The sequence below is a fragment of the Syngnathus scovelli genome, chromosome 17, assembly GCF_024217435.2.
Source record: "Syngnathus scovelli strain Florida chromosome 17, RoL_Ssco_1.2, whole genome shotgun sequence".
Taxonomy (NCBI): domain Eukaryota; kingdom Metazoa; phylum Chordata; class Actinopteri; order Syngnathiformes; family Syngnathidae; genus Syngnathus; species Syngnathus scovelli.
The window spans coordinates 6,027,236-6,045,484 of NC_090863.1; the positions used below are offsets into that span (position 1 = coordinate 6,027,236).

The 18,249-nt window shown below is 41.3% G+C and overlaps 2 protein-coding genes across 13 annotated transcripts in view; both read left to right on the forward strand.

Annotated features, from left to right (window-relative positions):
- Positions 1-5,442, forward strand: part of st18 (ST18 C2H2C-type zinc finger transcription factor) — a 39,621-nt gene extending 34,179 nt beyond the window's left edge. For 5 of the 10 annotated variants that reach the window (XM_049748067.2, XM_049748074.2, XM_049748066.2 and 2 more), the window contains 6 exons: positions 696-776; positions 2,538-2,759; positions 2,842-2,930; positions 3,048-3,184; positions 3,268-3,414; positions 3,476-5,442. In XM_049748067.2, coding sequence (XP_049604024.1) covers positions 696-776; positions 2,538-2,759; positions 2,842-2,930; positions 3,048-3,184; positions 3,268-3,414; positions 3,476-3,616 — 817 coding nt within the window. In that variant the 3' untranslated portion in view covers positions 3,617-5,442. The remainder of the gene's footprint in view (positions 1-695; positions 777-2,537; positions 2,760-2,841; positions 2,931-3,047; positions 3,185-3,267; positions 3,415-3,475) is intronic. The other 5 variants (XM_049748071.2, XM_049748072.2, XM_049748070.2 and 2 more) reach the window with 3 other exon arrangements.
- Positions 5,443-6,342: 900 nt separating this feature from the next.
- pcmtd1 (protein-L-isoaspartate (D-aspartate) O-methyltransferase domain containing 1) lies at positions 6,343-13,390 on the forward strand. 3 transcript variants are annotated; one of them, XM_049748078.2, is made up of 7 exons: positions 6,343-6,582; positions 9,491-9,879; positions 9,999-10,101; positions 10,243-10,414; positions 10,831-10,954; positions 11,220-11,641; positions 12,268-13,390. In XM_049748078.2, exons 2-6 carry the CDS (start codon positions 9,573-9,575, stop codon positions 11,624-11,626), a joined length of 1,113 nt encoding a protein of 370 aa, XP_049604035.1. In that variant the 5' UTR covers positions 6,343-6,582; positions 9,491-9,572; the 3' UTR covers positions 11,627-11,641; positions 12,268-13,390. The 3 variants fall into 3 exon arrangements, with proteins under 3 accessions (XP_049604035.1, XP_049604037.1, XP_049604036.1); XM_049748080.2 differs by lacking the exon at positions 6,343-6,582 and adding an exon at positions 7,928-8,072 and having other exon boundaries at positions 11,220-13,075; XM_049748079.2 differs by lacking the exon at positions 6,343-6,582 and adding an exon at positions 8,294-8,820 and having other exon boundaries at positions 11,220-13,075.
- Positions 13,391-18,249: the final 4,859 nt, after the last annotated feature.

An 18,249-nucleotide genomic window follows, 5' to 3' on the forward strand; every position in this document is an offset into this window, starting at 1 on the left:
GACATGGGAGCAGATGGTGAAAGTCTCACTCTGTGTCGCAAACACGCTGTACTTTTTGCATCTCACTTTTTCTGCTGATTTTTAATTGATTTATTCGGGGGAGACCAAACGGTCAGAATGTTACGAGAAGTCGACATTAGCATGCAACCGTTTTCATTTGTTTGGATTTTGGACTAATAATTACAATTTCTGTATCATATTACTAATAAATTGACCAATTTCATCTCAAATTGCTAATATAAATTGTTTTCTCCTAGATTTTACTTTTGTCATATGTTACATTTTGCTTGTAAAATGAAGTGGTGTACAACTGAGCAAGCAACTATGTTCCAGTTAGCATAAGCTAGCTCTGTTAGCTAACACTTGTTTATCTGACAAAACTCGGTGCGGCTCTGCTTACCTTTGACCTTTGGAGTGATAGGGGGCGTCGCACTTGTGAGGGATGCAGGCGTTGCTCCATGGCAATGTTGTCCGGCTGTTGTCTGAAAAGGGCTCTGGATCTTCACTCATCCTCATTAATCATGTTATGAGCCAAGACGTTAGTTTAATAATCTTGTAAAATAGGCGGATTAAAAAAAAAAAAAAATAGAAGAGGCAATCCTCAGACCCAACTGTTTGTATATGAGTCATTGAAAAGTAGCCAACATTTTTTTTGGTAATATGTCCCCTTTAAATGTGCTGTTGTTCTTTTGCAGCCTGTCAGGATGTCCACGTGCCAGAAAAGGAGGTTTAAAGCTCACCCCCAGCAAGGAGGACAAAGATGAGCAAGAGCTTAAGTAAGACATTTCTCGCTTTAGTCGCTCTTGTTTTGCTGGCTGTCACCAAAAAAAAAAAAAAGTGTCATGCTTCTACAGCCTTTGCATACCTGCGGGCCATCAAGTTGCACAAAGAAAATCAGCAGCTTTTGTGCTCACATTAGTGAATTACTTTCCCAGGATTAGTGCGCCGTGATGTGTTTTGTGGGATTTGAAAGAGAATATCAGGCTTATCATTCGCTCGCGCGCTCGCTCGCTCACCCGCTTTGAGTGCTTTCTTTGTAATTATGTGAAGAAAACGTCGCCGGCGGCCTCATCGTCCAAAACAATAATGTAATTGACACGTGAGCCTTTGTGGACCTGTACATCTGGACGTAGATTTTTGGTCTTTTTAATTACTAATGCATCAGCTTATAGGCATTAAACGGGTATGGATCTCGTACACATTAGGGGGAGGGGGGCACCCATATGGCGCCACCCTTTTGGGTCTACCTGTGTGTATTTGTTTGGTTCATCACACAATGTTGCAAAGTGGTTGATATTTTGTGCAACCACTTGATAAAATAAAATTCAACATTTTGTTGTGAGTGTAGCCAGTACAAAGCAACAACTTACTTACAATGTCTTTATTCTCAGAAATAATAGTTTCTACTTGTAAATGCGTGTTTTTATAAATGTATATAATATTTAAAATATTGGTTTTCTTAACTGACTTTTTATTCTCTTGCAATCGGGCAGCTTTTTTCATGCGCCTTAATATTTCAGCTATTGCTTCCTATGCTTGTAACATTACATTTTTTCTTCTTTAATCAGATTTGTATTGTCAACATTGTCAATTTATATTCTTAAAAGTTCAGCTTTTTCCTTGGATTTTTTTTTCATAAATTTCCCAAGTTTTGATGAAAAAAAGTCTTAAAAAATGGATTTTTTTTTATTCTTGCAATTTTGCCAGCTTAGCATTTTTTTATATTATTAAAATGATTACTTATTTCACTGTTATGAAGTCAAATTGTGTAATTGGTGTCACCCCATTCCTTAACGACATGTGACAAAACAACAACAACAAAAAAACAACCCTGTAAAAGCAACTCTTGATGAAATTCCCGTCGGCGTGCTCCCATTAAAGTTCAGCGTGGATTAGTTTCTTGCACTTAATGCGATTATTTGAGTCCATTTCCAGTTTTGGCCACTTCTTTTTTTTAAATCAGCATTTGGCTGGATTAATCAACTTAATGGTCAACGGATCTTCCGGTCCAGTTATTGAAAGAGATTGTTTTAATGATCTCGGACTGCATTTTACTGCAATATATATTTAAATACACTTTAGATTGTTGTTCCTGTGGTTGGACATACACTGGGCAGCATTAGGTACACCCGTACAAATCCATTTTACAATGCAAATAATGTTCCCTTTACAATGTTAATTATTCACTGTCATTATTTATAAAGTGCAAAAGATTTCTTTAAAATATTATTAATTTATCCTCCAACTTTACTCTCCTTTATCGACTTGTTTTTTCTCATATTACAGTATGATTTTTATGAACTTTTCTTTATTTTTGTATATGTTGAAATACTGTGATTTATTTTTTTTCTCTTACACTAAAGCTAAAATGAACGCAAAATTGGAGAATACTCTAAAATCAATTATCTGGTCTGGCAACAGGGAAGGTGGGGTCCAAGTAAATATTAAGGTGGGCTAGTGCCCCTACCGGCCCCCTTCTAGGTCCGCCAGTGTATCTACCCCCCAAAAAAATGTCGATTTGTTGGTTTCTCTATCAGGTGTCCGGTGGTTGGCTGCGAGGGACAGGGCCACGTATCGGGCAAATACACGTCTCACCGCAGCGCCAGCAGTTGTCCACTGGCCGCTAGGAGACAGAAGGAGGCGTCCCTCAACGGGCTGCCCTTCGCCTGGAAGAGCAACAAGCAGGAGTTGCCTCACTGCCCTCTGCCCGGCTGCAATGGCCTCGGCCACGCCAACAACGTCTTTGCCACGCACAGAAGGTAAAGCTCACTTTCATGGAACAATATGATGACGATAGAACGGCTGGCTTAGTGCTAAATCTTCCCATTTTGAATCAAAAAGTTTGTCAGGATGCCCGCTGAATGCTCAAAGTATCAAGAAGAAGCACTCTGAAGAAGAGATGATGACCATCAAACTGAAGGCCAGCAGTGGTAAGTTTACACACACACACACATATGGTATTATTAAATACAACAAATGAAGATTTTAATATGATTGTGTACTTCCAATAATCCTGGCATAAAAATCAAATTTTTTTTTCCTTAAAGGATTATTTACCAATGAAAATGTGCGACTTTTAGGCATTGAAAACAAAGATGACACTCAACATTTGGAGCACGACATTGAGGAACTGAATGAATCCAACATGCAAATGGAGGCCGACATGAAGCAACTGCTAACGCAGGTAAGCATCAACTCCTTTGCGCAGAAAGGAAAAGCGGAAGGCATTTTTTAATTTGACCTTTTTTTTTTTTTTGTACCCGAAAGCAGATCTCGTCGATGGAGTGCAACCTGAAGAGCATCGAGGAAGAAAACAAGATGATGGAGCAGCACAACGACGGCCTCCTCAAGGAGTTGGCTCGCCTCAGCCAAGCGCTCATCAGCAGCCTCAAAGACATCCAACTGCCTCAACTGGTACACGCACGCTAGCTAGCTAACGTGGCGCTGAAATAGTAACGCGTGTTTTGCTACGCAGGGGCCCATCAGCGAGCAAAACTTTGAAACCTACGTGAACACGCTGACGGACATGTACAACAAGTCGCAGCGCGAGTATTCGCCCGAGTGCAAGGCCCTGCTGGAGAACATCAAGAAGGCCATCAAAGGTATCCACGTTTGAGCTTTGCCGGCCGGCCGGCACGTGCGACACATCAAGGTCAAAGGCCGCTTTGAGAGACGGCCACGTTTGTACTGCTGTTCACTTTTCGTTCTTTGATCCTGTTGAGATTTCCACTCCTCTTGCACTTGCTTTTCTTTTTGATGACAGCTGTTTATTATTATGATTATCCATGATTATCGATATCCTATTTGTCCATTTATTTCATCATTTAATTCATGTGCATTTAGTTCTAGAGTTGTAAATGATTGAGAAATCCCCCACCCTCCAAAAAAAAACAACAACAACATTCCAGTTTGGTGGCACACGTGTTTTAGTTATCTCTCTGTTGAAAAAAATAAAATACTAGTACACCAAAAGTGAAGCTATTTTTATGAAGTTTTTGCTTTCTTTATTGGAATGTGAATGTATGCTAGATAATGTGATAACACTGCAATGCCACTCACTGTACTGTACCTTTTTATTTATTTATTTAATTATTTATTTGAATTTAAACAGGAAAAACATTTAACAAAAATTTACTTTTTTCCATCACTATCAAATATGGTTATTATAAAACTGCCTTTTGTGCGCGCGCACACACACACACACACACACACACACGAGGTGTGCATGTCGGACGTGCCTAAATGTATATGGATCCGTTTCAAGCAGTTTAAAAATTAACGGTAATTTGTTTCTGTTTGTGCTAGGGCAGTATTACGTGGATGGTGTCTCATTTAGTCACACGGTACAATTATTTTCGTAACAGGAGAACAGACGTTCCCAATGACTGTTTCTATATCTCAGTAGCCGACTGCGAGATGGAGACAAACAATTGTTTACGTTTTGATCCTTTTTTTGCAAGCATTGTGAGGTCAAAGCACACACAAATGGACTCTTGTTTATCTTTACAAGTGCTTAAAAAAAGCCTTAACACTCCTTTACTTAACACACTTGGTATATTCTTGTATCGCGTGGGGCAGATTTGAATGGTAGCTACTTAAAAAAAAAAAAAAAGGCAAGTTACATTTTTGTTTCATCAAATTTCATCAAAAAAGGAAATTTTCAAAAATCTTATTGTGTTGATAAATCGGTTGTTTGCACTTTTGTATTTCAAAATACTTTGAAGCGGGTTGTGGGCTATGCTGTTCTAAAAATAAAAACAACCCCGCAAATCTTTATAATCTTATTTATTACAATATCTATTCATTTTGCATCATTTTACACACATTTATTTTGGCCCTAAGAAGGTTTTCCAGCCCTGCTTTAAATCTTGATTTATTTTTTTTTGCTGTCAATTCTGATTCCCCCACAAACAGCAATGCACAACGTTTAATTTCTGTCAACATGTAGCTTATCTATTGCCATGATAAAAATGAAAATTAAAAAAAAGTGACAGCAGCAGTAGACAGAAGCCAAATTATCCCAACGCCGCTCCTATTTTATCCAAATAATGTTTTTTAACATGATCCTAAAAATGTTCAATCCTCAAATGTAATCCTTTATTTATATTTTCTTATATTTAATTCCTACCACACGCATTGTTTGCTCAGGAAGCTCTGTGAATAATATTTATTTATCCCCCTACAATCTTCCTGTTAGTATTTGATGTTTTGTAATGTGAAACGCTTCTTTTTCGTGGAACGATTATTATTATTAGTATGATATGAGATTGTATTGTTTTGTTTTTTTTCTTATCGGATGATGGCATAATGCTTTTCATTTTCTGTTGAAGTAGGTTGTACATTCAAACTTACTTTTACGATTTCATAATTTACACAAAACAAAAAAGATATGCGCTGTGTTGTACAGTTTGTGTATGGTAGAAATAAACTTTTCAAACTGTTTTTTTGGGGGGGGGCTAGTGTGTTTCTTCCACGTGTGATTTCAATTCATCCAGGCATTAATTGCCAGAGATTTGGGGGTTTAAAAAAAAAATTTAAAAAAGCCTTTTGGGTTAAAGGTGAAACGTCTCGAGGAAACATGCGTCCAGTTGCCTCATTCAACCTTTGCGTGTTACCTTGTGTGTTAGCACCCCCTAGTGGTCAAAAAGAAGCATTACAACCAGATAAGTTAAAGTCCCAATGATTGTCAGACACACATCTGGGTGTGGTGAAATTTGTCCTCTGCATTTAACCCGTGTGATTTTGATCCATCCCCTGGGGGAGAGGGGAGCCCCCATTTCAACCCCTTACACTGCTCTACAAAATATAATGTATTATGACGTCACGCAAGACTTTTTAACACGTCCTCTACCTGATGAAGTTTTTTCTGTGGTCTCACAGAGGCTTGAATTGAATTAATCTGCTTGATTCTGTTTTGTAATGCCCTTTAAAAACTCAGTTAAGCATTTAAGTCACCAAATGAGGAAAAACAAACAAATTAATCACCTTTAATAGGACAACCTAGAGTAGAAGTCATCCCTTAACCGCATGCCGCATAAACACATTAAATGATGACATTTTGCCTTCACACAAAAAACGATGATAATGACCATAATGAGCTGGAAAATCAATTTTGAGCTGACTCTTGAAATTTTTCTTAAAGTGCAATAAAACGAGATAGTTACAAATTATAGAATAGCTTTGAATACCCCCCCCCCCCTCATAAATACAACCATCATTAAAAAATTGCATTTTACATATTATAGATATAATTAGATACGATTAAATATCCTCTCCACACGCATTCATGAACCACCACAGGAAGATATCAAATGCGCGCACCTTATCGGGCATGCATTTCCACTTGGCTCCCTGTGGACGCGTCCGCGCACCACGTGACGTCCTGTGTTTACATCCTCTCTTCTCAGCTGTTCTTTCCACCACCCCGACAAAAGCAGTCGCTCCTTTCCACTTTCTCCGCCTGCTTTCATCACAGACAAAATAACAACTCTAAAGCCGAGCTGTAAATGTTTCCTGGTGTCTCCATGAACCGCCGCATTGCACCCATTAGACGGCAGTGACTAAATGCGACACGGCATTGTTGTGAGTATTGTTCCGTTTGTTTACACGCTAACAGGTTTTTTTTTTTTTCTGGGTTTAAAGTACAACGTTTGGCGAGCTTAGTTTGGTGTTATGTGGCTGTTGCATTTCTTATTTCTAGATGTGAAGTCGAAGCAAATAGGGGAGGGGGGGCATCCTCTAAAGCTGCTTTGTGTGTTTTTGGTGATGGCGCACTCAGGCCCTCAGCGCTAACTGTAGCTAGCTTTATCTTTCTGCTATACTTCAGGTTAGCCGTCACTTAAGCCAATTTTAAATGTCACTTCCTTCTTTTGTCGCTGATTGGAAAAAAAAAAAAACACGAGCTTGAGTCGGTTTGTTGTCATGGCAAATAATACGAGTTTAAATGCTTTGCGGTTGTTATGGAAAGCTCCTTTTTTTGCGATCCGGTTGACCTAGTCTGTCGCCTCTTAAAAAAGATTTAGGTTAATCGCACTGCAGAGAACTGGCCGTTTTTGCTGCGTTTGTGCTTGAACCAAAAGCTGCATGCAAATGCAGGACACACAATGCTTTTTGTGTTGTTTGTATAACCAACGACTGCTTCGCCATTCACTTCACACAGATGTACTGAGAGGTACGTAATAGCCGTGATTAAAAGGCGCTCTGTGGTCGACATGGTGGTATGAACGCTGTTGTTGTTTTGGCTTCGTCGTCGCACGCAGTGTGGAACAAAGCATCGCGCGATTCCATTGGCCAAGAGGCAGTTGTCTCCGTGGCAACTTTGCCACGTGATTAGCCGACGCACTGATTGGCTAATAAGGTTGTCATTCAAATGGAACCCGGAACAACAGCGAACTCTAAATTTTACGTGACAACTTTTACATAAATCAAAACCGTTTACCAGCACCATTTCTAGCTGCCACACCACATTCAAACAAATCAAAATAGTATTGTTTTTAAAAGCAGTTGGAAGCGCATACGTGATCAGCTTTTACGTTGATGGCGTTGTTTAACGAAACCACGAAAAAAGCATTCGTACGTAAAGAGATTAGACTAAAAAAAGTTTCAACACGCCTTTAATCTTAAAAACGTATAAATTGCAGTGTTTGTGTCATTTGATCAACCTGCACACTGATTGGCTGTGTCATTTGATCAACCTGCACACTGATTGGCTGATGACTGAAACTTGTAACCATAGAAACCTAGATTTATTGACAAAACAAAGCGAGACGTAATCCTCCCCAAACTTTTCTGATCAAAATCGATCACATATATATCTAAATTGCATTGTATTTCTGTTGATATGCAACAACAGTTGTAATGGAAACCAATTTAAAATTCCCACACGAGCACTCATGCTTTATTTGTTAAATTAAAGAGATGTGAGAAGGGCTCTCATGGTAATTAAAAATATACAAACTGGTTGTACTGCTCTGAGGTTAATACACGCCTAATGCAATTACTCAAGGTGTCTTCACAGGGGAAGTCCCCAACACAGACAGCACTTGTTGGCATGTTACGGTCCTAAATAAAAGGTACTGCTTGGTAAAATCAACTTGCGTGTGAAAATTATGAATTAATCAGTTGCTATGTCGCTGTAAGTTATATTTCCTGCTCTGTGGTCACCATCACTTTTCTTTTGTGACACTTCTGAAATTCCGTGTGCTATGTGGCAGCACACAGATGCACACTGAAACACCCACAAAAAAAAAGTCACACGAGCATGTACTGTCGTAGTATGTGAGAGAAGCCTTTTGGGTGATCAGAGCTGTGGTGTTAAGTTTGATGAGAAGATCTCGTGTTTCCTAAGGATCAGTTCAGGTCATGCTGCACGGTCAGACCTGACCCCAGTTGGCTTCTAACCTTTTTTTTCCATGCAGGGGTCAAGTGAGGACATTTTATCAGCTGATGTGTCAGCATTCCGCTGTTTGCGCCGTATGCTTGAAGTGATGTTTTGCTCAGGTTCACAATTAGGATAGATGAGTTTTTCAACAAATAATTCAGGAGTTCCCTCCTAAAAAACAGCAAATAGGTGACAAATCAAAAATAATATGCGAGGTCATTGTACATGAAAATACAAAATCAGGCCCTCCAACCTTCAATTTGCAGGTGTATTAAGACCCTTGTGGATTTTCTTCTGTAAGACCGCAGTGGGCCAAAGGCACTTTCTTTCCACACGATTGTGCCTGACCTACTTTTCGTTCTTTGCACCGCGAGTGACTGAAAATGACCAACCAAAGCAGGCAGAAGGAAGGGAAACTTGACAACACGCAGCTGCTGATGGTGAGCAAAATGGATGATGATGCGCCGGCATAGAAAATGACCTCAGCGCAGGCCGAGGCCTCCCCTCCCGCTATCGAGTCGCCCCTGAATGTAAATTTCTGGGCTGAGTCAGACGCAGATGCTGAGGAGGCATAGAGGAAATTGGAGAGGAGTCTTCCCTCGGGTGCGCTCACCAACGACGCACATTCGCTGTGGGGAAGAGTGGGGCGCTATCAAAGCTCTGTAATATCATCACACCTTCACGCTGATGTTGACTCCAGGCGGTGGTGTCGTATGACTGTGATTGTAAAGAAACCGCAAGAATACCAGGTGGACCTATTGCAGTAAACAAATAGGAAGTTTACAAATTCTAATTTTGTTGAGTTTTGGGGGTGGGGGCGAATCTATCATCTGTTATTCTGTAAAAGACTCGACTATCCTGTGTTGAAGGTTAAAACGGTAACAGTGTGATTTGGTGCCCTCTCGTGGCGGCATCTTAGTTTCAAAGAAATGCAGTAAGCAGTCTTGGGACCTGGCTGGTCGGTGAATAGTGAAAATCCACAAATAATTGATACCCATTAAAATGCGTTAGATTTTTTTGAGGGGGGGTTGTTTTTTGTAAGTTCCTGAAATCCTTTGGGGGAAAAAAGCAGAAACAAACCCTTTATTTTTTTCATTCCATTTGCCTCAGGTCACTGGCCGCCCGGAGATGACTATTGCGTGAGGAGCAACATCAGCTGGATCTTTTCGGGCCCATAACAGTTTTTGTCGGCATGGGGGGAGCCGTGAGTGCCGGCGAGGACAATGACGACCTCATCGACAACCTGAAGGAGGCGCAGTACATCCGCACGGAGAGAGTGGAGCAGGCTTTCCGCGCCATCGACCGCGGCGACTACTACCTGGACGGCTACCGGGATAGCGCCTACAAAGACTTGGCGTGGAAACACGGCAACATCCACCTGTCTGCGCCGTGCATTTACTCTGAGGTGATGGAGGCGCTCAAGCTGCAGCCGGGACTTTCCTTCCTCAACCTGGGCAGCGGGACGGGCTACCTGAGCACCATGGTGGGCCTCATCATTGGTAAGCTTAGAACAAAATCAGCAACAAATGACTATAAACATTCAAATGAGTTTATTTTGTTCGTAATCTTTTATTTTTACGTGGCAATTATGGATAAGTGTTGTTTTTTTTCCCTGCAGGTCCATTTGGTGTGAATCACGGTGTGGAGATCCACAAGGACGTGGTCGAATACGCCAGGGACAAACTGGACAGTTTCATAAAGACCAGCGACAGCTTCGATAAGTAAGAGTTGAATTTTAGAAAACTCGAAAAGCTGATGCGCTAGAAAAAAGAAATGTAGGGACACATGAAGCCATCTCTGAAGTAAACCTTGCTCACATAAAACATCAAAGTCTTGTAACTTATGATTGCACCCACTTGCAGGTTTGAGTTCTGCGAGCCTGTGTTTGTGGTAGGAGATTGCCTGGAAATCTCCACAGACAGCCACCAGTATGATCGCATTTACTGCGGGGCCGGCGTGGAGAAGGTTTACGAATATTACATGAAAGTCCTGCTCAAAGTCGGCGGCATCCTGGTGCTGCCTATCGAGGATCAGGTGAGACTGGCGCACGCTTGAAGAGCAGCGCACGGATCAACGATTCGTGGCCACTCCTTTTGGGTCCCACTACAATAGCTGCAGAGGACATCTGGCATAAAGCTTTAATGGGCCCATTGTGGCAAATTTGGCAGCGCTAATTATTACAGCCCCTCGACTCGATGTGACATTACCATCCTTGATGAGGGCGTGTGCTTTAATTGTACCTTGATAGCGTTTATGTACAACACTCGCATTAGCAAGCATTTATGCAATCATAATGCACTTCATCGCCTCCTTCAGAAAAAACAAGTCCAATGAGATCAAGAGCTAGCATATCAGCGCTACATTAGAAAGAGAAAAAATGAATGAAAATGTCTTCAATTTTTGATTAATTGAAAAAAAAAATTCATCATAATCTATTTTTTGTTCCACAGTTGACCCAGATCACAAGGACGGGTCAGTGCACATGGGACAGCAAAAACATCTTAGCTGTGTCTTTCGCGCCGCTGGTCCAGCAGAGCAGAGCTGATGGCGACAAACCGGAAAGTGTCCAGTTGCGTGAGTTCCTCCCAGTCTCTTCACATCTTTTCAAGGTTGGAATTTTATAGAGCAGATGTGCGCAAGGTGACTTCAATGAGCTGATGAATTTATTTGAGGGAGGTGTTTATTTGTGCCTAATTGAGGTCACAGCTGTCACACAAACAGGTACAGCGCACAAGAATAATCTTGAGCGTTGAACCACATGCTGCTTCACCAACTCTCAACCATCCTCGTAGCAGCAGCCGAAACGAGCGTTTGTGTTTGCGTCCTTGTTTCTCCTCAGCCCCCGTGGCGGTGCGCACCCTCCAGGACCTGTGCCGCATCTACATCCGCCGCACCCTCCGCGAGCTGGCGGGCGTCGGCGATGAGGACGGCCAGGCCCGGCGTGCGGGGGCTCAGCGGGTTCCCCAGAAGCGCAAGCGGCGGCACTGCCGGCGGCGCCGCATCAACACGTACGTCTTTGTGGGCAACCAGCTCATTCCGCAGATGGTGGAGAGCGAGGAGGAGCACGGCGACGACGAGCACAAGGATGAGGAGGCCAACGTCCAGGAGGAGGAGGAGGACAAGGAGGAGAGGGACCTGGGCGAGGTGGAGATCCTCAAGCAGACCAACGTCTTTAGAGACCACATCTTGGCTCTCCCCTTGCCCGAGTCCCTCAAGGAATATTTGCTCTACTACAGGAAGAAGTGACGGAGGCAAGCAAAGGTGCGCACGTCGCATTATTCCCACACTTTCTTGAAGGCGAAACTCCACGCCACACTGGATGATAACGTTGACATTCTCGTTTGTATATGTTGATTTTACCTTTGACTTGTTTTGTATATAAAACGCGCATACTATGAAAATGAATTCAGATGAGGTAAATTCACTGGAACCTCCAAAGTGGAGAGTCAGGCATATAGTTGTTCTGATTATAGTTTATTCATCTGTTCCCAGGTCGTGAAAATCTAACTTTACACCGTAACGTTGAAAAGTCATCATCTGACTTCCTCCCACATTCCAAAATCAGACTGAAAATTAGGCTGAAAACTAGCTTACCTGGAAGGATTCCAGATTTCCGAGGGCTGGAGATCATGGTTGCAATCGTTTTCCGTGTTGCATGACAACGACAAAAAAGCCAAAGAAAACGCATCCTTCGAATTTTTATCAACTTTAAATTGTACCGCTTTGGAGGTTCTACTGTGTGTGAATGATTGCTAGGAGTAAAGCTTTTTTTTTTTTTTTATTTCTCAATCAAAGTAGACTGATGGGTTTTTCTACCTAAGAGGTGTCATAACCGATTTGTTTTTTTCTACGGGGGACACATTTTAACGCAACCTTTTCTAAAACAGGGGCGCTGACTTGACGTGAGGCGATTCGGGTCGCAGCGGGCGGAGCGAGAGCCTTCCGTGAAGTGTTATTAATGCATGAACACACTTTTACACGAGGAGTGATTGATTCATTCACGCCAATCAATTGCGACGAATCTGAAGTGATTTTAGCTTTTCTATTGAAAGCGATGCAAATTTCAAAGCCTTTTTGTATGTATAACAAAGCACCTTATTGTGGTTTGGGCTGGGATGTGTGTGTGAGTGAGTGAGTGAGTGTGTGTGTCGGGGGGTGGGGGTGATTTTTACAGCAGACTTCTAAAATATGAAATGTACTGATAAAATTATGATTCGTCTGCACCACTTGTATAGCGATGGCGTTTTTTTTTAAGTGCCAACGTCACATTTAGGAAACAACATTCCACGTTTTTTTTTTTTCCAGTCACACGTAATCTGACTTTTATTTTTCTCTTACTTTGTGACATTTAGTGTATAAAAAAAAAGATGCTGAAATGAAAACTATACAACTGTACATATATGGATAGTCTATACAGTCTCTTTTTGGGTTTGTCGTAGCACCTTCTTGCTGTATTGTAACTTGACACTGGCAACTCTGTACCACCAAAACGTCACTGCTGTCTGTTCAATAGCTGAATATATACAATAGTCTTCATTGATGACAAATATTCTTAGAGAGGTGAGAAAAAATGCTGACTATTATTATTCGTTTTTCTGTGTTATGATGAGTTGACTTCCCCCCCCCCCCTCCCTTTGTTTTACTTTCATTGGAACGTTTTTAAAGTGAGCAATAAATTGATCATGCCACCTTTGATTTGCATTGCGGCCATTCTAACTCTCATGACACGTTATGAAAGGATTTAGGACGACACCGGAACACAATCCATATTGTGATGCTGGTTGACTTAAAACACTGTATGAGAAAACTAGAATAACATACAGGTTAGGAGATTTTGCATCTTTGACTTTGAAGGTTCCGCTGAAATGAAGCAATCGGGCCAATTTGAGGGTTTGGATGCAGACCCAAACAGCATCAATTTCTTGAGCGTGGATGCGTGTGTAGTTCATTTATAAAATGTGTTGTTTCTCTGTGGATGTTTGGCACCAGAATAAAAGTCACAATCACAAACTCCTGCCTCTTTTCAGTTAAATAGCAGCGTCTCAGTTGGCATCTTGAATGGAGAGGATTTCGAACTGAATCATAGATGCACAATTTGTCTTCGCGGGCCACACAAAATGATGTGGCAGGCCGTATCTGGCCTTGGAGTCTGACACCTGTGATTTAAACCCTAGTTTGAAACCCTAACTCTAGTATGAACCCTAGTTTAAAGCCCTAGCTTTAAACCCTACTTTGAAACTGTAACCCTAGCTTTAAACCCTAACCCTAGTATGAAACCCTACCTTGAAAGCCTAACCCTAGCTTTAAACCCTACTTTGAAACCCTAACTCTAGTATAAAACCTTGCTTTGAAACCCTAACCCTGGTTTGAAACCCTAACCATAGCGTTAAACCCATGTTTGAAACCTTAACCCTAGCTTTAAACCCCACTTTGAAACCCTAACTCTAGTATGAAACCGTACTTTGAAACCCTAATCCTAGCTTTAAACCCGACTTTGAAATCCTAACTCTAGTATGACACCCTACTTTCAAGCCTTAACCTAATCTTTAAACCCTAAAGTTTCTAAAGTGATTCGTTCTTTTTTCAGTTCATATGACTTCAACCAGTAGATGTCGGTAATGCGCATTGAAGCTGGTGCCACCTCGCCGTAAAATAAAACGAAGAAGCAAATGACGCAACTTCCGGTTCATAAACGAGTCGTGAATTGCATTTCCCGTCCGCCAACAGAACGGGTCTGTGAGTGAACGCGTTAGTGAGTGATTTTCATTTCCAGTTCCATCTCGAGAACGTATCAGTGAGGGAACGAATTCTGACTTTCCCGTTCGCGAACGAGTCAACGGGTCAACTGCCTTCCTTCCCGTGCATCAACGGATCAGTCAGAGGAACGTGTTGCGTCTCCCTCCTGGCGTGATCTATGTAAGCCAGAATGTAGAGTTACGATTTGCCAAGGAAAGAAAGAACCACTGAAACACCACTTCTTTTATGCACGTTTTCTCCAAGCTAATGGCTAACTTTATTGCATGAAGGGATGCGCTGTTATGCAAGAACGGGGAGATTATGCTTCTCTTTGGGTAATCTTTATTTTATAACACTTAAGATAACGTGTATGCATATATACGCCTAAATATTGTTATCCAATATATCTACTGCAATTTCACATTGGATTGCTGGTTTGAAATGTACTTTTATTATTATTTTAATAAACATTAAAACCTGTTCAAAATTGTCTGGTGTTTTATTCCTTGTTTTTATTTTTTTGGGGGCATGAAAACAAAAAATTTGGTTAACTGCTCTATATGACAATATGAATAACGTGTATGCATATATACGCCTAAATATTGTTATCCAATATATCTACTGCAATTTCACATTAGATTGCTGGTTTGATATTTACTTTATACATGATGATTATTATTATTATATTAATAAACATTAAAACCTGTTAAAACTTGTCTGGTGTTTTATTCCTTGTTTTTATATTTTTGGGCATGAAAAAAAATCTGACATTTGGTTAACTGCTTTATATGACAATATGTATATGCGTTTTACGTTGTGTAATATGTGTTGGTGTCCCCCAAAATAAAGAGCAAGTAGTCAAATGCACATTCTTGACACGTACAAAAAATGCATAAAGTTATTAGGTACACTTGAAAATGGTGGTGTACCTAATGGAGTGTCCGTGTGACGTCACAGATCAACCAGCCAATCAGAAAGTGGGGGTGAGGGCGGGTGTGGCACTTTTCACTTTCAGTTAAGCTTTGGCCAGGATTTTTCCCTAATGAACTGGCCTGTTATTAGGTACACCTAAAAATGGCGGTGTACCTAATGGAGTGTCCGAGTGATGTCACAGATCAACCAGCCAATCAGAAAGTGGGGGTGAGGGCAGGTGTGGCACTTTTCACTTAAACCAGGGGTGGCGACCTCCAGTCCTCGAGGGGCCGCGTTCCAATATGTTTTCAAAGTTACCCTCGTTAACTGCAGGTGCGTGAAAAGTTTTAGCTCCTTTTGAACGTGAAAGGAGCTAAAACTTTTCACGCAGGTGCGCTTAACGAGGATGACTTGGAAAACATGTTGGAACGCGGCCCAGAGGCCTAGAGCTTGACAGACAGCTGACCTTTGACCATGATATTTCCCTAATAAAGTGGCCTGTTATTAGGTACACTTGAAAATGGCGGTGTACCTAATGGAGTGTCCGTGTGATTCCCTCGTTAAGTGCAGGTGCGTGAAAAGTTTTAGCTCCTTTTGAACGTGAAAGTGGCTAAAACTTTTCACGCACCTGCACTTAACGAGGGTCACTTGGAAAACATGTTGGAACGCGGCCCAGAGGCCTAGAGCTTGACAGACAGCTGACCTTTGACCATGATATTTCCCTAATAAAGTGGCCTGTTATTAAGTACACTTGAAAATGGCGGTGTACCTAATGGAGTGTCCGTGTGATTCCCTCGTTAAGTGCAGGTGCGTGAAAAGTTTTAGCTCCTTTTGAACGTGAAAGTGGCTAAAACTTTTCACGCACCTGCACTTAACGAGGTTCACTTGGAAAACATGTTGGAACGCGGCCCAGAGGCCTAGAGCTTGACAGACAGCTGACCTTTGACCATGATATTTACCTAATAAAGTGGCCTGTTATTAGGTACACTTGAAAATGGCGGTGTACCTAATGGAGTGTCCGTGTGATTCCCTCGTTAAGTGCACCTGCGTGAAAAGTTTTAGCCACTTTCACGTTCAAAAGGAGCTAAAACGTTTCACGCACCTGCACTTAACGAGGGTAACTTTGAAAACATATTGGAACGCGGCCCCTCGAGGACTGGAGGTCGCCACCCCTGGTTTAAGTGAAAAGTGCCACACCCGCCCTCACCCCCACTTTCTGATTGGCTGGTTGATCTGTGACATCCCTTGGACACTCCATTAGGTACACCGCCATTTTTAGGTGTACCTAATAACAGGCCAGTTCATTAGGGAAAAATCCTGGCCAAAGCTTAACTGAAAGTGAAAAGTGCCACACCCGCCCTCACCCCCACTTTCTGATTGGCTGGTTGATCTGTGACGTCACACGGACACTCCATTAGGTACACCACCATTTTCAAGTGTACCTAATAACTTTATGCATTTTTTGTACGTGTCAAGAATGTTCATTTGACTACTTGCTCTTTATTTTGGGGGACATCAACACATATTACACAACGTAAAACGCATATACATATTGTCATATAAAGCAGTTAACCAAATGTCAGATTTTTTTCATGCCCAAAAATATAAAAACAAGGAATAAAACACCAAACAAGTTTTAACAGGTTTTAATGTTTATTAAAATAATAATAATAATCATGTTTAAAGTAAATTTCAAACCAGCAATCTAATGTGAAATTGCAGTAGATATATTGGATAACAATATTTAGGCGTATATATGCATACACGTTATTTATATTGTCATATAGAGCAGTTAACCAAATGTCAGATTTTTGTTTTCATGCCCCCAAAAAAATAAAAACAAGGAATAAAACACCAGAAAAGTTTGAACAGGTTTTAACGTTTATTAAAATAATAATAAAAGTACATTTCAAACCAGCAATCTAATGTGAAATTGCAGTAGATATATTGGATAACAATATTTAGGCGTATATATTCATACACGTTATTTTAAGTGTTATAAAATAAAGATTACCCAAAGAGAAGCATAATCTCCCCGTTTTTGGTGTTTCAGTCAGTGGTTCTTTCTTTCCTTGGCAAATCGTAATTCTACATTCTGGCTTACATAGATCACGCCAGGAGGGAGACGCAACACGTTCCTCTGACTGATCCGTTGATGCACGGGAAGAAAGGCAGTTGACACGTTGACTCGTTCGCGAACGGGAAAGTCAGAATTCGTTCCCTCACTGATCCGTTCTCGAGATGGAACTGGAAATGAAAATCACTCACTAACGCATTCACTCACAGAACCGTTCTGTTGGTGGACGGGAAATGCAATTCACGACTCGTTCATGAACCGGAAGTTACGTCATTTGCTTCTTTGTTTTATTTTACGGCAAGGTGGCACCAGCTTCAATGCACATTACCGACACCTACTGGTTGAAGTCATATGAACTGAAAAAAGAAAGTGATTCGTTCACTCTCGTTCACTGGAAAAAAAATCGTTCTTTTAACCCTAACGCTAACCCAAACTGATTCTAAAGATTGTGTTCACTTAAAAGAACTGGAATGTACGTCACTACTGTAGAGCGACTCCCCCTTGCGCACACTCTTACAGTGATACCGCCACTCCCACCTACTGCAGTGGATGTCCCTTCAATCTAGTACAGCCAAAAGAAAAGCATGTTCCCTGCTGTCACACGCGCCCCCCTTGGTATCGCCCCACTATTTGAGAAGCATTGCCCTAACCCTAGCTTTAAACCCTACTTTGAAACCCTAACTCTAGTATGAAACCCTACTTTGAAACCCTAATCCTAGCTTTAAACCCTACTTTGAAACCCTAATATGACACCTTACTTTGAAGCCCTAACCCCATCTTTAAACCCTACTTTGAAACCCTAACTTTAGTATGAAACTCTATTTTGAAACCCTAACCCTAGTTTGAAACCGTAGTTTGAAACCCTAACCCTAGCTTTAAACCCATGTTTGAAACCCTAACCCTAGCTTTAAACCCTACTTTGAAACCCCAACTCTAGTATGAAACCCTACTTTGAAACCCTAACCCTAGCTTTAAACCCTACTTTGAAACCCTAACTCTAGTATAAAACCCTGCTTTGAAACCCTAACCCTAGCTTTAAACCCTACTTTGAAACCCTAACTCTAGTATGAAATCCTACTTTGAAACCCTACCACTAGCTTTAAACCCTAGTTTGAAAGTTTGAAAATGACCATATATAGTAAGG